This window comes from Mycteria americana, chromosome 6 (genome assembly GCF_035582795.1).
Source record: "Mycteria americana isolate JAX WOST 10 ecotype Jacksonville Zoo and Gardens chromosome 6, USCA_MyAme_1.0, whole genome shotgun sequence".
NCBI lineage: Eukaryota > Metazoa > Chordata > Aves > Ciconiiformes > Ciconiidae > Mycteria > Mycteria americana.
Window position 1 is genome coordinate 7,142,171 of NC_134370.1, and position 23,639 is coordinate 7,165,809.

Sequence of the window (23,639 nt, forward strand, 5' to 3'; positions counted from 1 at the left end):
TTGCAGCTATATTCAGTTGTACGGAGGTGAACGCACTGGGCTGACCTTAGCACCTGTCACCAAGCAGTCAGCGGGTGCAGGTTGGATTCTAAACTGGAACTGGCCTGCAGCTGCAGTGCTTGTAACTGTCACAGTACCTGTCCATCCTTCTAATCAGTGGGTTGTAGGCTTTTCATAGGCGCTGAGTTACATTTAAGTGGTTCTTACCTGTCTGTTGTTATTGTCACCCTCAGTCAAGTTTATACCTGAATGTTTTCCTTTTGTGACCACCCAGCCCCCCGCCTTTAGCCAGGTGTATCAGCTGTTTGCTCACTCTTTTTCATTTGTAGAATATGTGACATGAACATGTCAGGTGTTTAGAGTTTTCAAGTGTTTATTTTGGGGGTATATAATACTCAGAGGGATGGTGTGACTAGCACTTACAGGTTTCTTGAACACCTAAAGATCTGGGCATCTGCAAAAGAGGCTCTTCTCATGTTCAGACAAGTTCTCAGTGCAAAAGAAGACACCCACCCCCCACCCCAATCTAAAAGTAAAATTGCACTTCAGTTGAAGCATAAACTGCACTAAATCTGTTCAGGCCTTAAATGGGTTTCCCAAATCTTGTTTTCATTGCAGCAGGAAAGTAGTATGGGAAGGGGGATGAATTAAGACTTGCTGTTTTGGGGCATCTGGGGTGAATGTGCTTTTGGAGCACTTCATGGCTGTTGTAACTTTTTTTTTATAATCTCAGGTATATTTTCTCTTGTCTGTTCATTTTGCATCAGAGACCCCTAGCGCTGACAGTGTTTAGAAGAATGACTTCAGACCACTTTATCATTTTAGGTATATAAAGGTCTTGTGATCAGCTGTTAGATCTTAATAGCTTCCCTTGTTCAGGTGAAGACAGAACTATGTTTGAAGATGTACAATCCAGTTTTACGGGGCAGAATTAGGATTTCTTTGTCTGTATAAGCATGCATGAATTTTCAGAAGTTATATAGTAAAATTGGTAAAGGCCTGCTCTTAACTTGTGTTAGAGCTGTGCTCTGTCTGACACTGGGGGAGGTTGATATGCAAGAATACTGATGCCAAAGCAGTTTCTTTGTGTTAGACCCTTCCCTGTCCATGCAAGAAATAATGCGTTTACTTTAATATTAGCTTTTATCATCTTTTGGTCCATGTACATGCAGAGTAGTTAATGTAGATATTTTGGTGTAAGGCACTAGTTTTTGTACTCATTGCATCTTCTAGGCAGATTAAATCCAATGTTAAAGTTGGCATCCTAATCATAATTTCCACTTGATCAACTTTTCTGAAAACTTACGTTCTTTCCACTTAATACTTTGGTACATTTAATATTTCAGTGAGCTTTGTTTGTCAGTTAGTATTTTTAAAGGTGATTCAATAGGCCATCCTACAAAAACAGGTTATACCCAAGCTTTAAGAATAACAGTCAATTGATTAATATCTTTTTCCTTCAGTCAAACTATTTTGAGTCCTTTTAAAGGGATATTTCCCAGTTGCTGGCTATAACATTTTTCACTTGAGACTGAGAATATGCAACTTCTTGGTTGCTGTCTGCTAGTGATTTTCAAGCAAATAAAAGGAAATACTTAAGTAGGTGGAGAGAGAAAATTGGTGAAAATGTGTCTGGGGAACAAACCTTTCAAGCTTTGAGTATATGTATGAGGCAGAAGACCATTTTTGTTCTTCTCTCCATTCTTCCCCTTTTTTCTCCCCTTCCATCCAGTCTGCAGATCACTTTTCTGATAGTTGAATTATTTTTAGTTTAGTAAAAAAGTACTGAGCCCTCATACAAAGTAACCTATACTTCAGAAATTGCTAGACCTTTAATAAAAAGTCCATCTTAATAATTCTTGCATTTAAGTGTAATGTCAAAGGCTATTTCATAAATCTAATGCAAATCATTCTTAAAGTTTCTAGCTATAAGTAATATATTTTCCTGGATTTTCTTCTCAGCAACCCGATAGCAGAAGGGTCAACTCTTCTGTTGGATTTTCTGTTTTGCAGCATACAAGCAATGACCCTTATTGCTTTGTGGAATTTTATGAACACAGAGATGCAGCTGCTGCATTAGCTGCTATGAATGGGAGAAAAATTTTGGGAAAGGTAAGTTGCTTACATTGTAATCTTAGATTTAAGGATTTATAGGTTTGTGTAGAAATATTAATATAACTGTGGGGCATTCATTTTGTTGAAGATGTTTACCAAGGTTAAATATTGTTAGAATAATATTTTAAAAATACTGATTTTAAAAAAGTAAGTCTTGTTTAGGAAGCATATTGTTTGTGATGTTCTGATTATTGCAGTGTTTTATATTGAATGATGATTTGTAAACGTTGACAGTTGTAACCCACCCTTGAATGAACTTATAAAATGTAAGAGTTTTGTGAATTTATACTAAATCTTATACTTATTTTCAGGAGGTCAAAGTAAACTGGGCAACAACACCAAGTAGCCAGAAAAAAGATACATCCAGTAAGTAAAGTAATGCCACAGTATCACTTCTACACAAATACTTCACAACGTGGTAATAATTTGTCATAAATACATTTAAACATAACTTTTCTCCTTCCCATCTTGTGTTTAATAGAATTTTGCAAACTAATTCTTCTGTTTCTGCTTCACAACTGGGGAAACTGGAGTGGACAGATTAAATTGCTGCTGCTCATCAAATGGAATCCTGGGCGTTCCTGGTTCCCAGTGCTGTGTGCAGAGCATCACTTTCTCAGGAGTTGAAATTTTAGATAGCAGTTAAATATTTGATTAGTAAATTATTTATTTTCAGATCACTTCCATGTGTTCGTTGGGGATTTAAGTCCAGAAATAACAACAGAAGACATCAAGTCAGCATTTGCTCCTTTTGGTAAAATATCGTAAGTATCATACTAAACATTTCCAATATCAGTTAGAAAATATGACAGTGAAAATTTGTTTCTGAGTTGAAATGTTATGTCTTATCTTTTAAAATAATTTTTCTGATGTTAATTTCCTTATGTTGGGTGGGCAGTAAAGAGGGATTATTGCTTCATCTCAGTATCTATCATGATTGTAAATACAATAATGTGATTGTGCTCCGGTTTTGCTGAAAGCAATGTGCTTTTAACCTAATTTATATGCTAATGTTCTTCAACTTTTTATTAAAATTTAATTACTATTCCTAAGTGTGACTTTTTGTTGTTCAGAATGTGTACAGAGTAGTGACTTGACAACTGGTATATGTTGCATCCTCAGTGTATTTTGTATGCATTCATAACGCGTTTCATAGGCAGTATAGAAAACTGGGCAATTAGAATATAATTTTATGAAGCAGCTAGTTGAATAACTTGTGAATGTTTTGAAAAAAGCTAATACAAGAATGAAATCTACTTTTTTGGATGATAACAGGGGATGAATTAAGATTATAATATTTAAATGAAAGAATGGGGGATTTACAATATGTGCACATTTCTGCCAGTTAAGAGAATGTTTCTTTAAACTTCTCATGGATAATTCAGGTGATACTAAATCACCTGGTGGTTTAATTGAACATACTTAACATTACAAGAATTCTTGTGAGTGCTAAAGTATGTATGTCCTTAAGAGTACTGCTATAAAAAAGTCTGTTAATCTATCAGTTTATCTTTATAAAAATCTTTCAAAGTTGCACATGAACGTTTTTGTACTGCTTTACAGGAATATATTTCTAAGAACAAAATTCTTATTTTTCTCTTGTTCTGTACGCATATTTTTAAATGAATCATAAATCTTATTTCTTACCTCTGCTATTTTGTTTACTTTGCTTTTTGTCTCTTAATGTGGTAAGTAGTACTGTTTTAAAAATCAATTTAAAGAGAATAATTCAGGTTTCTGTTTCTCGATCTATATTTATACCTGAGACCTGCAGTTTTTCTAAAGTCCAAGTCACAATTAAAAGTAATAGCATTCTGGTTATTTTGCAGAATTGCTCATAAGAATGGACAGGATCTTGAAGGCTAACTGCAAGGAACTGTGCACACTGGAACTCAGTTGTAGATTTTTTCTCATTTCTATTTATTCTTATTATACATTATTTATATATACATATTTTAGTATTTACATTTTAACATTCTATATTCAGTGCAGTTCTATATTTCCAATCATTTTAACTTACTCACTAAAATTTCTGTGTAAATTTGTTGTTTTCGTACTGGTGTGCTTAGCATTGTTGTTAGTTTTATTCTCCTTTCTTAAATTTCTGAAAATGTCAATTTTTCAAAATTTACAGCTACCCAAACTCCAAAATGATGGTAGAGAATTGACCAAGAAAAATAAAGAAATCTGTTAACAGGCCATGTATGCCTTTTAATTCCTATTTTTTCCTCTTTTTCGATTTTTTAATATTTCATATATTTTGTATCACTAGGCAGAAGACATTTAACTATTTAGAAAATGCATGGTAAATTAGATAGAATTGTTACAGTAATTTATAGAACAGTAAACCTTAGAGGACCCTAGCCAATAGACTATTAGAAAAGGAAACTTTGTTTCTCTTATACTTCAAATTTGAACATTCTAGTTTTAGCCAGTATAGGTTATGTGAATAGGTTGCATGTTTATTACATGTTATTTTTTTTGTCCTACTGCTTTTTTCTAACAGGTAAAGAAGCAATAGGGAGAGTTCAGGAATGACTGTAGTTTTAGGGCTAACTGAATTTATAAGAAAAATTATGCTCACAATACAGTGTGTGTGGTTCCTTTTAGTTTTTATTTTGCAGGTTATTAATATTACCCTCATATAGCTGTGCTTCTTTCCACAGGGATGCACGGGTAGTTAAAGATATGGCAACTGGAAAGTCAAAAGGCTATGGTTTTGTATCTTTTTATAACAAACTGGTGAGTAATCGCAATGTAGTTTTAAAATAATTACCTATTTTCCACTTCTAGTTTTGCCTCTTTTTTTATATATTCACTGTGTATCAGACTTTGCCAAGGGAAATAAATTTGCGTGTACGGGACAACTTTACTTCAGTCAAAAACTTCCGTTATTTATGGTTAAGGGTTGAAACAATTCAGATGACGGTGATGCTATGGGAACATTGTGAAAAAAGCTTCTTGAACATTGTGAAAGAAGATTCCTGAACATCGAAATCTTGTTTGGGTGTGTTAGGGTAGTTCAACTTCGTCTGCGTAACAATCTCTCCTGCAGTGAGTTGGGTGCCTGGTCCGATCAGTAGTGCTTTGGGTCTCTTAGCGGATGCACCGCGCCAGGTCCAGTGCAGTTCCTTATGTAAGGTAGGAGCCCCTGCAAAACGGTGCCCTGGAGCCCTCAGTCCTAAGGAGTGCAGTGCCATGCTATGCAGCAGGGTTTGGTATTTGCCAGGTTTAGGTTTGTGCCAAAGCTCAGTCTTTCTGGGGACCTAATGCAACCAAGTGTGTCATATGCTGAAGTGTGGCTGGATTTCTTTGCTCGAGCTCTGCATCTCAGTAAAGCTCTTGGTCCTTTGCTTGAGTAGTTAGAACATTTTGAAATCTAAGATGGTTCTTTGTATTAATTATTTGCAGCTAAGAGCTGATTCTGTACTTCTAAAGCATTTTGCTTATGCATATTGTAAAACTGAAGGTTGTTCTTGGTTTTGTGTTGATGGTGTTACGTGATGGATAATGTTATGTATGCTTAGGAAAAAATGCTTCCAACAAGTGACTAGTATCCCTTTTTGATACAGATATTAAAGATGTTATTTGTAGAATTTAAACAATATAGTACTGATAAAAATAGTGCTATGCCCTACTATTTATAGCAATACAGTTGATTCGACAAATAATTCTTGGCAATTTTGAAGTTAAATAAATACTTGACAGCGTAAGAAATTTGTGAAAATTATTTGGAAAATTGAGCTGTATGTGTTTAGAGGTAGGTTGAGGACAACATGGGGAAACTGTGTAAACTGTTTTCCTTAAACATTTTGCATAGGAAAAACACACAGTTAAGGATTTTAGGCATATAATCCTGTTTGTGTGGTCAGAAGTCCTACATGTCAAGACTTTTTCTATCTTCTGTAACAGTTATCTGGAGCTGAATCTTAATCAGAAGAAAAAGTTGGAATTCCTTTTCTTCAGATTTGCAAATGCCATAGGATACTACAATTGAATGCCTTGATTTAGTGTATTTTTCCACTTACACTTTATTTTGTGTTACAGCTGAAATAGACAAGAAGAATAGATGTCTTATTTCCTTGTACCCCTCTTCCCTTATCATACGGTCGTGTTTGTTTTCTGTGACTGTAGGGGAAATGTTGTAACAGTGATATGGAATGCAAGTTATTGGATTCTTTTAAGACTGAGCCATAAAAAATCCAAGTTCAAATCTGTATTAATTCTGCAAAATTAATGGGTGAATTCTAAATGTAATGCTAAAAAGTACTTCTAAAATTTATGTCCTGATTGCTGTTCATTCAAACAGCAGCTGCACCTATAAGGTTATGGCACAACCATCCTGAGCTGGTAGTTTAAGGCCTGTTTTTCAGAATTTATTGTCATCCTGCTAGATTTGGGAAGTGAGAATATGTTCCCAGACTTCAGATACTCCAGCCTGTGGTCTTAATGCATAGTGCAGTTATGAGAACATTAAACTCCTACATTGAACTGGAACAGTTACGGCATGGGCTCTGTTCCATTTTTGTCATAGCTATGATCTGCAAGAGTGGCAGCAAGATTCATTAGAGCTAGTTTCCTTTCCTAGCCAGTTTGTAACTTACTCATTATGTTTGGGGAGTGAGGGTGCTTGAATAAGTTTTTTGTTGTCTGGTGTTTTGTTTGTCTGTTCCCTCCCCCACCCACCCACATACAAAAATTTCTTTTTTATATTTATGTATTGTCTCCAAAATGAGCACTCTGTGTGATTATAAGTTAGGAGGATCAAGATCCCAAGTGATTTGAGTTTGAAATGAGTCTGTTATAGCTGGAAGCCTTGAGTGTGAGGCAGGACAATGCTAGCCCCTCACCTTTAACTTGTCCATATGTTCCCTTTCTCTTGTGCTTGACATTTTCTTTCTCAAGCTTTGTGCCCTTGGAAAAGCATTTCAAACATATATGCTATTTGCTCTGCCCCTCTTCTTTCAAAATGGTTGGGGGAAAAATTGCTTCGTGCAAGCGTTAGCAAACTTACCCCTTGCTCACTAGATGTTTCTACTTACAGTGTGAACTTAAAGATTGTCTTCCAACTCATGCTCAAGATAAGACGTTAAGCCACGTGGGCTATGGACTCTTTTGTGTGTGTGTTCATACAATGACTTTAATATTTAGAGAACTTACAAAGCAGTCTGTGCTCAGACATAAATTGCATGCCTCCAGAGGGCAGAAGAGAGGATGGGACAGGGGGTGTGCAAATCATAAATAAAAGGAAACTTACGTGCTCACTCTGTTTGTATCTCAGCATTATAGTTTTAGTAACTACCATTCAGCCTTCCCAGAACTTACGATTTTTCTACCTAAACTTGGCCTGTTATGTTGAGTGCATATTAAGATTCTGAAAAAACACCTTCAGATCTTATATATACCATGTCTTTTGCAAACACGTACTGCATGGTATAACCATTACTTGGCTTACATCTGAGAAACTTTTCAGTGAGGGATTTTGATGAGTAAAAAGTCTTTCCTGACTTCATCTGTTACTCTTAAATACACTTTTGTGTATTGTATTTTTAATACAGTCAATTGGCAAAATAATTTCGTTTTTTTATATATAATTAAAATGATAGTTGTTTTATTTCAGTAATTGCTTCTGGCATCTGTATGACCTTTGTACTTTTTTTGGGCAGCATTCAAATATTCTAATACAGGTGTTTGTTGTGTAAAGGTAGTATATGTATGATTGTAGTTATCTTCTAACCTGTGTGTAGAAAATGGGGGTGGGAGGAAGGTTTTACCAAATCACTTGTGAGGGCCTTCTCTGTAACCAGTTGGCTTCACGTTCTTCATTCTTGGCTGCTTGCTGTGGTCGTTTAGAATTTCATATACTTTTTAGTACTGTTAATGGTTTTGTCAACAGAATTAACTGGCAGCCAAGTCTTTCTTGGAAGTAGACTTGTACATACTTCTTGTTTGGATGTGTTATAATCTTTATTTTAATCCTTTTAGGATGCAGAAAATGCTATTGTACACATGGGAGGCCAGTGGTTGGGAGGCCGTCAGATCAGAACTAACTGGGCAACACGGAAACCGCCAGCCCCCAAAAGTACACAAGAAAGTAAGACCTTCATGTAATGCTACGTTGTGTTTGCTCTCTTGCATGGCACTGTTCAATAGAGGAATAAAACATAATGTCACCAAAATCATGTCACTTAATTACATATCTAGCCTGACTTCCAGATCTTAAAGAATAGATTTTTTTTTTTGGTATATTATATCAACGTAGTGGTGGCACTACTGGTCTGTCATAAAATAGTGGATGTGTATGTTAAATGTATAATTCATACTTGTGTACAAGGTAGGTATCTGGGACTTTCCAGTTACTGTTATCTTACTGCTTAAAAACAGACTTCTCTCTTTATAGATAATACAAAACAATTGAGATTTGAAGATGTAGTAAATCAGTCAAGTCCAAAAAATTGTACTGTGTACTGTGGAGGAATTGCCTCTGGGCTAACAGGTATGATTTGGTTTTTTGCTTTTTTATTATTGAAGCTTTTTGGACACCAAGGTGGTTACTGATTCAAAACATTATATGTTGTAGATCAACTTATGAGACAGACTTTTTCACCGTTTGGACAGATTATGGAAATAAGGGTGTTTCCAGAAAAAGGTTACTCATTTGTCAGGTATGGAGAGAGAAAAATAAAATCTGTGACTTTGTTCACGTAGTAATGTTTCATCTTTCTGTAATTTCACTTGATTGAACTTCTGCTGATGCATTAAAAGCTGTCACCATATATTCATAGAAAAATTTGGAACTTTTAAAAGTGGCCACCAATCTTTTTACCTGAGAAGATGAGTATCTGTGAAAGCAGGTCTTTTTCTCTGGATTTCCTGTATGTATGGAGTCACTTTTTTAACAATCAGGTGAAAGTGCTATAAAGCATAACATTGGTTTGTTTTTGCATTCTTTAGATTTTCAACCCATGAAAGTGCAGCACATGCTATTGTTTCAGTTAATGGAACCACAATTGAAGGACATGTCGTTAAATGTTATTGGGGTAAAGAATCCCCTGATATGACTAAAAACTTCCAACAGGTAACAGCACTTTAACCTTTTAATTGTATCACAAAAGCAATTGTGTATATACCTGTAATGCCTTCCCAGTTATGATAGCTAAATTCTGTGGTAGTGTTCTTATGAAATTCCATGTTCTGTCTCAGTTATGTTCCAGTTGTTCATCAAATTGAGCTAGTGATTTTGATGGAATATCTGTTACTCTCTTCAGGATATGATTCAAGATAGGGAGAAACTTTGAGGTAATTCTGATTCTTGCTAGTCCACTTACTGCAGACTAGGTGACTATCCAACCAAATATTTTTTGATATTTCAAATACACACAAACACCTTTTTCAGTACAAGGATCTAATTAAGTCATAGTGATGTCTTATTTTTCTGATCTCATTATTGCTCGTTTTAGCCCTGTGATTGATATAGCCAAAAATTTTGCCTTTAGCAGCACAAAAGGAACATAATCCATCTCTAGAACCTGAAGTACTATGAATTATTTTCTCCTTAGGTGGATTACAGTCAGTGGGGGCAATGGAGCCAAGTATATGGAAATCCACAACAGTACGGGCAATATATGGCTAACGGGTGGCAAGTACCATCATATGGAATGTATGGCCAAGCATGGAATCAACAGGGTTTTGGAGTAGAGTGAGTAATTGTACTTAATTTTTTAGAATATTCCAAGAATGTTAAATCTGAGTTTCAGGCTCATTTGGTTCAAGGATTGCACAAGGTTTCAAGCCTTAGGTGGACTCCTACGTGCTTAAAGCTTATGTTTAATGATTGCCATGGACCAAATAATGGGGTGAGTCACTCTGACTTGTACTCGATCGCACATTTTATGTGTATGGGTGTTTTGAGACTCAAGGCACGAAGACTTCTTATGTGGTAGAGTTTCAGATGGTGGTCTTGTCTGATACCTAAAAATTTTCTGGATTCTGACTTGAAGTGGTGAGTACTGGAGAGTCTGAACCAGGGAGCCCAGGTATCTACATAAAAGGGTTCATAACCCTGGAAAGAAGAAACTACATACTGACATTTTAACTTGTGCGGTTTCAGAATGTGGGTGGGCTTTTAATACTTGATCTCTTGAAGACTGAAGTCTTCACAACAACTTTTTGCTTTAACATACTTTTAAAAGTAACTTCTTTGCTTATGTAATTCTTCATTATCTCTTGCCAATTAAACATTTTAAGCCCTGATAAACCTATCGCTGGTATTCATGCTATTGAGGCGTTGGGAAATTTTTGCATTTCTGCATCACTGATGTTGACTTACAGCCACCTGCGTATGTACATGCCTTTGGAGGCAGTTGTCCCATGCAACTAGTACCCAAGGTTTGTGGGGCTTTTTTCTTTGTTCTTAAAAAGCTTATGATATTTTTCAAGAATCACATGCTGTAGCACTTAATCTGAATTACTCATTAAAGAGAAGATGAAATTGTTCTATTTTGGTATGAACAGTAGTGTAGGAAGTATGTTTTTATGTTCTTTTTTTTTTAGTCTGTTGTCTTGTAAATAACTTGACTAGCTTGCATGATTGGTGTCGTGTCCCCCCCCCCCCCTTCCTTTTTTTAACCATCCTGTTTCTTTTTAAGCCAATCTCCATCTGCTGCCTGGATGGGTGGATTTGGTGCTCAACCTGCCCAGGGACAAGGTGCTCCTGTAATACCTAACCAAGCTGGATATGGTATGGCAAGCTACCAAACGCAGTGAGCTGGGACTCTGTTTAAAAGTGTGTATTTCATGATAGGCTGCAGTTTCCAGTGACATTCTGAAGACTGGAATGTAGACAATGAAAAAAGAAAATATTTATTTTAAAAATGGAAATGTTTGGAACCTTTAGCACAGCTTTGCTTTGGTGAAGGACACAAATGTCTTCTAGTTCTGCCTTTTTAAGTTTTTGTTCATGATGGATATGAACATGTTTTTCTTTGTGTATAAAAATGAAAAATAAAGTCAATAAAGACAATTCTGACTACAAATTTTGATATAGTAGGAGAAATGGCTAATGAATTTGATCTTTAGGTTACCATTCCATTTTTTTGTTCTGTCTTCAGTGTTTTATATCACTGTGCTTTTTAAGAGAAATGACGTTGAAAAACAGCAAGTTGCTTTTAGTTGAACACACATCCTGAAATAAACTGTGGACCAATCATTACAACCTGCTAGACAGTATTGATTTTTCAAGAAACCTATGGGCATAGCTCAGAAAGTATATGTAGGTCTTGGAAGAATTTTTTTAAAAAATATTTAATTTTTCTACATGCTTAAAGAAAACAGTCTGATACAAAGAATAGTTCCGTCTAAAATGAAAAACAGTACTGTCTGAGTAATTTCACGTAACTTTTACTGTCCACATTCAGGCACACATTAAAACTTTTCGGAGCTGGTTTGCTTCTTAAGACTATAGTAATTAGCATTTAATTTTGAGAAGTAAAAACATTTTTGCAAGTATGTTGTTTGTATTCAAATCAGACGGTCATACTTGTGCTTTTACATAAAGTTTGAAGTCTACACATTGTAAATATTTCATAATTACAGTGTTTCAAAAGCATGCTCAAACATAGAAGTAGCAATGTAATTATTCAAAGTAATACTTAATATACTCTACTGCTTTAAATGCAGTAGATTGACAAGAATGTGCAAGACTGACATTTCCAAAGTTGGCTATTATGTAAAGTTACATAAAGAACTATAACAAAGAGCCTTAATTTTAATTTCATAAATCTTTAATGCATCACCTTTTTGTCATTAGAAATACGAATTTTTTGCTTTACGTTATTTGGTATGTAAATACCTTGGTTAACAACCTTGTAAACCTATTTCAAGGTTATTATAAGTTGTATAGTATCTTGAGTGTTTTGAAAAATCTTGATGTTTTTTAAGTCTAGAACTATTTTGCCCAAGAATTTTTTAACAAGATTGTTAAAAACATCTTATTTTAGAGAATATTCAATGTGCCATTTGGTAAATGGAGATGCAGTTGAAACAGTACACTGAGTTGTGACTTATTTTTAATTAAAGTTTTTGTCTTTATGGGTGGTTTGCATGTGATGAACCTGTACAGAGGCTGGGTTGTTTGTGTACTGAGTGTGTAAATGGATAAATCATGAAGATGTTTAAATGGTATACTTGGGTTATTTCTGAATTATTTTATGGATACATTGATATAAACTGCCTCAATAAATTTGAAGTTGAAAATGAATGTAAGTTAGATATAAGTACTGTGTCTTACCTGTGACAGCTAGGGGGTGCAAATGTTTCAGCTGTATACTGAAATACACTGAGGCAGGCACAATTAAAAAAAAATGTAGGATTTGCAGTGATAGTTTGGTGAAGCAAACTTGCATTTTAAAAGAAATGGAATGTTTGATTTTCGAGATGATAGTTCTAAATGAGTGTCTGAAAAGCTGCGTATTTTATCTTTTCTGTTTCTTACCATGCAGCTGTTGCAAGTTAGAATAGATTTTGAAGTGGAAACTTGCAGTTTTGTTAAACCCAGCCAGGTTGTGCAAATAACTACACTTAATGCTGTAGCAAATCACGTGAGGTTTTTTTCCTCCTCTTCTACTTGACATGCTAAATAGTACCTTGACTTTTAGATCAGGTTGAAAGTGAGATATCCTGGAAGAGCAGTTTAGTCAGGTGGCTCAACTGTACCCAGAGGTACTTGTAACTCTGGGCATCTAGTGCATGCAATAATGACTGAAGTTAGTGTGGAACCATAAGTGCTTGTGATGACAGAATTGGCCCTTTATCTCTGTTTCTCCTTTATGGTATACATAGTGTTTTTCCGCTCAAGTTAGGAATCTTGTCTACAGGACTTTTGTTTTTCTATAAATTTTGTATATATGTGTATATCTACGCGAGGATCGGCCTATACATTGTAGTTTGGAAAAAAAAATCACACGTAAGTCTGCATTTTTGTTACACTTATCTGGTTTAAAAAAAAAATCGTGAGTCAGTCGATACATGAATTGCAAGTTACTTCAGGATTTCTGAGACTTCACTTGAAATCTGGGGTTTCTACATAATTCTAGGTGTTTGACATGATTATGTTCTGGATGCATGCTGGTATGTGAGCAGTATGTTCTTAAGGCGCTACTGAAGATTTAGATGATGCAAGTACACTGCCACATAAATGCCCATATAAATGGGTGTGAAATTAAGGCAGTGATCTTTCAGGTCTCAATGTGTAGATCACCTTAAATCTGATTATTTAATATGCCTGCTGTAGAGCTGGGCCATACCTGACCTGTATTTCAGGATGAAAGATAGGATATACTTTCTCATTTAAGTCTTTTGTCATTGATTTTTATACAGCTTTTCTTTAATGCTGATAATTTCTTCGCAGACTGCTCAAGATATGGGAGTCTCCAGTGTCCTTTAATGTTTCTATAGCACTGCGAGGAAGAGTTGTAATTTGGATTGCTTTCTACTCAGTAGCATTCGTAAATGCATCACTGACAGTTTTTTGGCACCAAAGAGCCTCTTGCACCATACTGCTTTTATGAGTGACTGTTACACTGTTGTAATTTCTCTAACTACAGAAATCAACCACTACCTAACCCCTTGCCACTAGGATTTGGATTTCAAAAAGTATTGATTTATCATGGCTTAAGTTGATGCGTGCAACCTGAAGCAAGGTTGTAATCTGCATTTGCAGAAAATGTTCAATAAAAGTGAAACATGATAAAGGGCTTATCCTGTATTGTCATCTGTCAAAACATTGTCCCTCTTTGCTGTAAAACTCACAACAGGCATACAAGGCTGAACTTGTGAACTATGCACTTGCAATCATGTAAAAGATGTTTTATTTAAAATTTTTCATACAAAACCATTTTGTATTTTGCAGAGTTGCAGTAGTAAGGCTGTAAATCTAAGGTTACATGTAGCTTTTCATCAGTCCTGCCTCCTTGTGTATATTTCTTAACAGTTTTCAGACATACTCTTCCTGCAGAACCTTCTTCCTTCCTAAGATAACTTTGTGAGACAGCTATTCACTGTATCAAAACCATTTCCCATTTCCTTCATTTCACTCCCCAAAAAAGTCTCATAGTGAATAAGGCTTAGTTTTGCAGAAAATTAGTGATTAGTTTTTCTTATCTTTGTACACAAGGAAGCAGACTTCAACCTGTATGGACATGGTTAGTGTCTGATACTTCTTAATTATCTGACTGTTTTTGAACAAGGGCACAAGTCTTTGTTTTAATCACGTGGAACTGTTTCCTGATCAGCAATAAAAGATTTTGTTGCACTGTTCTTATATTGCAAGATACAGGCAATCTTTTATTCAGTATACTTCAAAAAAATGGATGGGGTTAGTAAAGAACTGCCTTGTTCCAAAGTGAATCTTCATATATAGATACAGGTTGGGATCTGGATTGCTGCTGTAATATCAAAAGGAAGTTCTTTTGAAACTGAGTGAGAATTTATTTGTTCTGATCATATGTGGTGCTTGTTCAACATCGTTAGATTTAAGGGTTTCACTATGTAATAATGTTCATAAAAAGGCAACTGCAAGGCTATTGCTGCTGGGAAGGTCTTTGTTGTGTTTCATTTTGGCCAACTTTCGTGAATCCGGTTGATTGTTTTAAAAAAAAAAAAAAGAGATATTTGTGTTTTTCAGTATCACATGGATAAAGCTCTCCCCCCGCCCTTTACCATCACTTCAAATCAAAGAAGATGCTGAAATGCTTCCTGAGTGTTTTACTTTAAAAAGAAACAGGACTTTATGTTGATGAGTGAACACTGATTCTGTCATCTTTCTGGGGATGTCTGCTGATCTAGATCATGGATGTGAATGACATATGTGCTCTGCTTACTGACATTTAAAGGGTAATGACTCAAAGTTAATTTGACATCAGTAATGACTATTTGAATACAAGTTATTCTTGCTGAAATACACAGCTACTCATGCTTTGATTTAAGCTGATCGGAGTCTTTGTTATTAAAGTATTGCTGATACGCTGTGGAAAGAAACATTGCTTCACCTTGTATCTTAGTATTCAAGCTGTCAATAAGACATCAGAGTTGCATAGACGGTATTTTTTCTGTTTAGAAGAAAAACACTTAATGGAGTTGTGTCAGGGAATTCAGTGTAAGCTGACTTTTCTGTAGTGATGGGTGATAGCATTTGAATATTTCCCTTTGAAAACAAGAGATCAGTCGCTGTTCTTTGCATGAACCCAGGTTCTCACTGATTCCAGATACTTGGCAGCTGTCTTTACCAGCCGCTTGCAGGGGAGGGAGGAGGAGGAAAGGGAAAAATGGTGAGACTAGGTGGTACGCATGCCAGGCTAGTGTGCATGATGCAGCAGCATCAGTACCAAGACTTATTGTCAAACATTTAAAATCATGACAAGCTTACACAGATACTGTGGCAGTATCCAGAGGATTGTGACCGTTAAGACACAAACTTGTTTTATTTCCTTGCTTAAAAGAATGTTGCTTTAAAATTACAAAAATAGAAAACACAACCTTTGGCTTTTTTTTTTTTTTGGTTCCTGAGAAAATAGATGCACATTAAACAGCCAAGCTAGAATACCTAAGTTGACTAAACAAAAAAAGAAAACTTAAAGGAGCAAATTGCCTAAAGCATCTGAATTTGTAGACCATTGCTTAATTTAGACCTCTTAGCTTGGCATTCTGTTGTTTGCCTATATTGACCCTTTTCTTTGTATAATTGAAGTAGTTTGAGATATGCACAGCTGCTTGTTGAATGTCTTCCCATTCCTGAAATGTTTAATTTCTGGAGCAGAGGTGGGTAGGAATTGAGTAAGAATCACAAGTCTACCACATGAAACACTGAATAATGCTTACATTTCCTAGATGGAAATTGACTTACTAGAGCCAACTCTGTAGAAGTTTAAATATCACAGGTGATGATGAAAAGCTGCTGTCCTCCATTTGAGTAGCTAGACCTTAATAAATGGAGAATTATTATTGGGGTGCTGTTCCATGAAAAATGCTCTTTGTGGTTTCTTTGGTCCTTTCAATGAAGCAGATCTTTTTCATTCCACAAATTATTTGTTTCCTTTAATGTTGGGTTATCAAGCATGATGGGAAAGACCAATTGATACAATTTATTGCTTAGTTCAAATCGTCCAACTCAGGTACTGACTGTGGGGAAAATAACCCTCTTAGTTACTAAAAGGACCATTTAATTTTGCAATATACCTTTGTAGAACCATTTCTACTTGTAGAACCATTTTTACTTGCATCTGAAAGCACAAGGAGGCTACCCGAATACTGCTTAGACCGTAAAGATGGAATCAATCTCTTGGAGCTGCCGTTACATGCTACAGCTACCGTACCGGATCACTGTTTGTACGGTCAAATGCTGGAAACATTTATGTCTTGCTGCTTGCTTTGTTTTAAGTGCAACGCTTGTGTTCTCTAGAGAATAAATCTGTCCTGTATTTTTGCAAATATTCAGAGAAGGCTGAGGTCCAACATTGTTTTCTGAACTCTTGCTATCTTAGGGCTTCTTTCATTTACAGGTATATGCTGTGGTTTTGTAGGAGAAATTTCTATTGTATTTGTGACTAGTTATCTAAACACATGGCTAATTTTGTATAACAAGACCTTGTTCTAGAAGTGTAACAGCTGTTCATGTGTATTGCTAATATATTTTGAAATGGTCAATACCTGGGGTCAGAGGACCACCGTATATTGCTGAATATATGTTGCATTTTGAAGATTTAAGGTGATGCTGCGTTCATGTTGACTTCTGAGAGTATTCCTTCCAGCATCTTTTTGCTTCATGGCCTTTTAAGAAACAATATAGAACCTGTCCTCCAAGATGTATACATGGAAATTTGGCAAGGTATGCTTTAAATACATTTTACAAGGTCACAGCATCTAGCAACAAGCGTCTGACAAGCTGCATAGCTTAGAAAACTGACGTTTCATTGAAATGTTTCTACAGCAAAATCTTACTGGAAAGTATTGCTGCAGTTTTTTCTGTCTGTACGACTTCTAAATAAAAGGAAGGCAAGATGCAGTCTCATTAGAAGTATCCAAGTACGTCCAAATCTTAGTTTACCGAGACTGTAGAAACAGGCATTCCTTCATAACTATTTTCACTGCAGAAAATACATATGGGTACTCAAATTGTGGGTTGTGATTCAGTGATAAGGCTGTGTATATATCTCACTTCTGGTACCCTGTCTATTTTGGTGTGTTTCTCACTTTAATTATGTATGTTTCTAGTCAACAGAGTTGTACTTGCTTTCCATTCACAAGGAGCCAATCTGTTGCATTTGCATCTGGTTCTTAGCAGAAACACACGCTGACCTCAGGTATCATTTTTAGTGTTCCCCTGTGTTCCAGAAATCTTTTGATTTCTGTACTCTTACACATGTTTTAGTATTTACAGATGGATGTTGAAAGCATGTGTTAAGTACCTTTTTTGGTATCTTCAGGTTCGTACTAGACTGGACATAATTCACAAAAACTTGAGATTTCTTTACTGTGCCCCCCCATCAGTCCTAACTACACGTAGTCCAGAGGGGCTTAGAATGCCTTTTTTTTTTTTAAGGTTTTGGTGATGATTTCTTAATTCATTTCTAGTTGAATATACGAATATTGTTTTACCAAGTCAAGTTTTTTATTGTGGTAAAATCGGTTATTGAAAACCATATTTCTTCATCTCAAGTTTCAATTCATGGTGCTACTTTGTTTTCTGAAAGCTGTTTTTAAATCCTGGAGGTACCCTGGAGGGTAAAAAAAAAAAGACAACATTTGCTGGGTTTTTTTGCAATTTAAAGGCACTATAAAAGGAAAATCGAATTCCTTCACCTGAATTCTTCTTTATAGAACAAAATTGAAGAAACTCAAGAAGTAAGATTAGTTTGAGTAAGGTTTTTATGAAACTTAAATATGCATTTACTACTAACCTAATGAAACATTTTTACTTCTTCATTGTGAGATGCAAAGAAGAACGTAAAACTATTTTAAAAAAATTCACCCACTTAAATTGCAAGCTTTGAAACACTTAGTCTTGTTTTTTTCTCGGTGCAATTTATGAAGAGGTCTAGGTATAACTAATATAAGAGAGGAGCACTACTGGAATTACTTAGCCTGTAATTTGGTTTCTGCATGTTTAAATGTCGCTGCTAGAGTTTTGCAGTCTGTATTTTGGCATGCATAAAGCTGCTGGAGTTGGAGGTATTGAGGAATGTTCCACAAGATTAGGGATAAAAGTTGACCCTGTGAACCTCCTTATACTAGAAAGTATTACAAAGGAGTGAGTCAGAGCTTTCTCTGAGTTCAAAGTGAGGGGTGCTGGACAAATTCCCCTGATTTATTTAGGCAAGCCTGAAATAGAATACAGTTTTCTACCAGAATTCTCTTCAAAGCTCTTTTATGCTGTGTACCTTACGAGAAGGGTATGTTTATGTTTTCTCTGATTAATTTAAAAGATTAAAACCATGTTTTATTATCTGCTCTTTCACTGGTATTTGTGAATCTTCAGATAGTAAATGCATTTAGCTAAGACTTAAATAACTTGATTTGAAACTAAAAATGGCTTGCTGGTTTAAGGTTAATATAACTAAAAAGTGACTCTTGGCTTTGAACTGAAAAAAAATACCAGATCCTAACAATATCACATCACGTTGCTTTCTCCAAAGGGAGTTGGCTTAACCACACTCTAGTGTATTCTAGCAGCGAGCCTGTGACTGATTTCTTTGTGTTTAAACTGTGAAAACATAGGAGCTGAAATATTTAGATTAAAAAAAAAAAAAAAATCTGAGTCCCTCTAGGTTCATGATACTCTGTGTGCATTTCAGCATTGGCTGATATGGAAGGAAAAACTTTAAAGCCGTGTGTGCCAACCCATCGTGAACACCAAGATGAATGTTCATGAAGTGGGAAACCAGGTTTTATGTATTGAACCTATTATACTCTGAACAGGCTACGATTTTTATGCATGTATTCTCATGGATTAAAATGCCTTGTGTTTTCTGGCCAGAATACAGTTTGCAGTGTGGCATCCAGCCTTATTTTCTACTGTTACCTTGTAATATCACATCATATGAGGCTAGGTTTGGCCATCTATAGAATGTATATTAAGATTACTTTCTGTTTAAATTAATGTGAAAACATATCTGGGCAAAATGCTGAACTGTTAGCCATAGTCAAAAAGTCCTTTGAAAGTTATAAAATTATAGTAATGTTTGGTTTGGCTTTCTGAATCTCTTACAGAAGTGAGGATGATGTGGTTAGTCCTTGGGTTTAAGTGAAAATGAATTTTTGTAGGAATCATTACAGTCAAAAGCATGCTCATTTGCTTTAGAGATTTTTGAGGAAAATTAAACATCTTGTCCTCTGTCTTTTCAGCTCTTAAAACCTCATTGCCAATTACAAGCCAAGATTGTTAGCAGGGGAGAAAAAAAATTCTCGCAAGGATGCTCTGGCTTTGGTAGTACAGGCAGGAAACTTCCCGTAGAAATCCCGGTGCGTGGGCTTTTGAATCACACTAGTCTAGTCGAACTTCTCATGTGAGCTCTGTTTTTTCGTAGTGTCTGTTCTACCACATGGCCTGGCAAAGAAAATGGTGCTGGGGACAGTGGTGTTGTAAGCCTTGTACTAACTTGAGGGAGCCAGAAGACATTTCCAGGTGGGACAGGAATCTGACTGGGCAGCTGGAGAACATGCTGAATCAGCAGCTCCTACCGCTGCAGCTCTGGTAGGAGTTGGGGCTGTTTCTGGGTAACTGAAAGAAACTTGGCAGCAGAGACACTATTTACAGGTGCGAGTGTCACCTCCAGAACAGGTGGCTGCAGTATACTGTAAACCAAGGTCTGTGAATCTGGCCTTTAATGTATATAGTAACACCTATGCAGTGCCATGTTCTTGGAGTGCTTTAGAAACATGTGCAGTATAACTGGAAAATAAACTTTGCAAGTCTAAAATTGGATTCTGAAGGGGTTTTTTGTGTAGCAGATGGGAGTTTCCTACTTTGAAGGCCTCTCCTCATTGTTAACATTTCAGATTTTAAGTTCTTACAGTCATGGAAATAAGTACCTTTACTGAAATCAGTTGCGTACGTTGGTGTAAATGAAATCAGGGCTTTAAATCATGAGTCAGGTTTCTCATAGTCTGTTGATCAGTTTTGAGTCTGTCAACTGCAATTTGGCTGCATGTTTTAGGAATTTTCTGTGATGTTATTCATACTTCATAGTTCAGTATGTTCCAGAATAGATTTTTGCAATGGCAACAGCTAAGCACAACCGCTTCCATTTCTTTTCAAAACCAGCTATTTAAATTTAAGACCACCAATTAATCATCAGGATACAAGTAAAATTTTAAAATAGAATCGTTAATATCTTTGCCTGAAATCACAGATTTATCAAGTGTGTTTCAAGTGTGTTTCTGCCTTTTTGGGTGTCTTGCACATTCTCATTTTCTCTTCCTCCCCCGTTCCTACCAATGTCAATGCAAAATTTGCTGAACTTTATCTGAATTGTTAAACCTGCCCTCATTTAGGATAATGAGCAGCCCAAGGTTTGCTGCCACACAATATGCTAACAAGTCATGTACGTACAGAATGGAGCAGGAGATACAAGGCTCGCGAAAGCTCTTACATTCAGTTTTAAGTGAACTTTACTATTTGAACATTACTGAGTAGTGCTAAACAAAATATAATCAGATGGTATGATTTCATTCACAAAATGTATATAAATTTCAGTACATTTTGGTTTTAATGGTACACAGTTCTTTAGATGTAAGTGCAATGTATTTGTAAGTACACAGAGTGCATATTCTGCTGTATAGTACCTGGCATGGCCTGCTGTCTGGGGAACGTGTTTGACAGCCAAAGGTTATCACACAAACTTGTGGGTTATGTTAGCTTAATTTTTCAGGGAAGCTTTACCCTGTGAAATTAAGGAAAAGCTGGTAAGAGAGTTGTGATGCAAGGTCTAAAAATCAATGTAAGAGTGTATAGATTGGGCATGTGGACACTGGCACAGTATGAATTAAGTCGTAATTAAAGTTGCATGTGGCTATATACAGGTATTGCAGCTTATTTGTGGAAAAAGACAAAAAAATCCCCGGCAAATGAACCACACCTGAATATCTCCACCAAATTCACCTGGAAGTAAAATTCCCTCATGTCATTATGTCTAATGAAGCACTGAGTCTTAAACATGAGAGCAGAACACCTGGAACAGGTGTCAGGAACAGCGACCCTGACAGAGCAGGCACTGGTGTGCCCACCTCGAGGGACTGTCTCTGCAGGAGTGGCCCACATGGTAACGTTTTCAAGGAAAAGAGGGGAAAACAAGAATCTTGGAAGCAATGTTTTGTATCAAGGGGAGGAAAGGAACAGAAAATGTCCTGGCTTCTACAGGTAAATCGGTGGCAGACCTGAAGGTCAGGTTTAGCAGCATATGAATGGAGTGCAGATGGACAGCTGGGCTCCGTGGGGCTTCTTGGAGATACCAGCACAGGAACATGCACCATGGGCACAGTCTTTGGTCTCCAAGCATTCTTGTATTTCTTATGTACTCCCATCTCCAAATCCATGAAGTTAAGTCTTAAAACTACTCCAATAACCTGTCATCAGTATGTTAGTTTGAAGATTATGTAGTTATCCTAGGAGTACTAGTTCTTAACATTTAAAATCGAAACCTTTGGGCTTTGTGACCTGATTCTTAAAGAAAAATAAAATCGGGTGATAATCCCTACTGCTTCAGTGTAAATGTACTGCCTTGGAATACCTGGCATTAATGGAGGTGACTGAAAAGTCTTTTAGAGCGCATGTCCAAGCTGTCTTCTCCCAAAACTGACACCGTGTACTTTCCTTTCACTTGTGCCTGTCCAGGTGCCTTACCTCTCCCGGCTGTGCCCCCGAGCACTGCTGCTGTCGTGCTTCATCCCTCTGCTCCTCTGATGCTTGCACAGAAATGCCAGCTGTGGTCCAAATACTGTCGTGCCTGTCTCACACGTCTGCTTGGAAGTGCCACGTGCAGCTGTTGAGCAGTTCCCTCAGCAGCGTAGCAAACTTTTTTTTTCCTAATCCACACCAAGAGCCAAGAAATCTTTACCAGCTAACACAGCTTTTGGCCCTGGTACTGAAGGCAGAAGTCCAGTGGCGTGTAGGCCAAATCACTTCAGCTGGAAGGTATTGTGCTGTTGTTTATTTTGGAAGCACAGATGCAGTTTATTCTTGTGTTCAGCGTTCTGGTGTCACCAATTCCCAGGAATGAAATCTTGGCCTTGTGCATGTAAGTGGAAAATATCCATACGTTTCAGTGAGATGGGGAGACCATCCAAGTTCCCTCTGTGAACAGAGCTAGTTATAAATGCCTTACTGTGTGTTCAGGATGGGATTTGGCTTAGGTGGAAATAAAACAAGTGTTGGCTTGTCTGCTAGCAGTGATTTCTTTGACTTTTTGGGTATCGGTGCTATTTTCAGTGGGATTTAAGCACTCCCATTGCCTCCCACTACTCTTGTCCTGTGCTTCCTGAGGTAATTGTCTCAGTTTTGTCAGTTTTACAGAATTACACAGAATTATACAGTTTTGTCAGAATTACACAAATTTCTCACCCTGGCTACATGCTGGATTTTTTATTAAATATTTTGAAATATTTCTGAAAGTGAAAATACCTTTGTTAAAATTGTAACTGTGCTTTTCCTGTTGAGAAATAATTGTTCTTCCATGTCTTGGAAGAGCAAAGGGAGTTGCCCCAGCACAAGGAACTTGACATTTCTGTTTTGATAAGAAAGCGCACAAATTCATAAAGGTGACTCTCCTAGGGAAGTGTTTTTGTTTCTTGCACCTGCTCAGCAAAGACTGAATGGTGTCTGGGGGCTGAATGCTCGGTGGAGATCGCTGCCTGATGTCCAAAGGTGTGATGAAAGGAGCAGACTGGGGAGTAGGAGGCTTGAGCCTGGGAGGAGGAGGAGGAGGGAGAGATGAGGTTGAAATAACGGTGCTGTTTGGAAGGGCAGGGAAGGGCGATGAAAGTGGAGCAGCTGGGGACCCACAGCGAAGGGGTCTGGGGTTGAGGAGAAGGGTGCCGTTCTCCACAGGCACCGGAGAGCGAGGGAAGACCCACCATTGCCACGTTGCACTTGACGGTCTGTGTGCCTCACGGTAACGCGGACGTGCTGCTGCTCCCCTCACGCCGGGGTGCGGCGCGGAGGAATGAGTGTGGAGGCGCCGGGCCGGGCCCGGCCCGCCGACCGTGCGAGCCCCGTCTCCAGGCTCGGGGCACTGACAGCACCGGTACTCCGCCGTGCCGGCCTGGCCTGCAGCCGCCCCGCTTCCCCAGCCCGCCCGGGCCGGGCGGTGAGGCGGCAGCAGGCAGGCAGCGGGCAGGCGCTGCCTCCCCCTCACGGCCGGCGGGCGGCGGGCAGGGCGCGGCCGCGGCGCCCGTCAGGAGGCGGCGGTTGGGGGGCGCCCCGCGCGCGGCGGTGGGGGCCGGGGGGAGGCGGGGGGCGGTCGGCGGAGGGGGAG

The 23,639-nt window shown here is 37.5% G+C and overlaps 2 protein-coding genes across 10 annotated transcripts in view; one reads left to right on the forward strand and one right to left on the reverse strand.

Moving 5' to 3' along the window:
• TIAL1 (TIA1 cytotoxic granule associated RNA binding protein like 1) overlaps positions 1-21,863 on the forward strand; it is a 30,648-nt gene extending 8,785 nt beyond the window's left edge. The window contains exons 3-14 of one of the 7 annotated variants that reach the window (XR_012776117.1): positions 1,963-2,112; positions 2,427-2,481; positions 2,792-2,879; positions 4,782-4,857; positions 8,101-8,209; positions 8,516-8,611; positions 8,696-8,780; positions 9,070-9,193; positions 9,675-9,814; positions 10,764-16,996; positions 17,099-17,193; positions 17,383-21,863. Coding sequence is in view for 3 of the 7 variants with exons in the window: in XM_075504437.1 (XP_075360552.1) it covers positions 1,963-2,112; positions 2,427-2,481; positions 2,792-2,879; positions 4,782-4,857; positions 8,101-8,209; positions 8,516-8,611; positions 8,696-8,780; positions 9,070-9,193; positions 9,675-9,814; positions 10,764-10,881 (1,041 nt within the window). In the remaining 4 variants the exon portion in view is untranslated. Of the gene's footprint in view, positions 1-1,962; positions 2,113-2,426; positions 2,482-2,791; positions 2,880-4,141; positions 4,318-4,781; positions 4,858-8,100; positions 8,210-8,515; positions 8,612-8,695; positions 8,781-9,069; positions 9,194-9,674; positions 9,815-10,763 lie in introns of those variants that run through there. The other 6 variants (XR_012776118.1, XR_012776116.1, XR_012776115.1 and 3 more) reach the window with 6 other exon arrangements.
• The window catches only part of GRK5 (G protein-coupled receptor kinase 5), a 348,710-nt gene that overhangs the window by 107,881 nt on the left and 217,190 nt on the right, over positions 1-23,639 (reverse strand). The window lies entirely within an intron of this gene.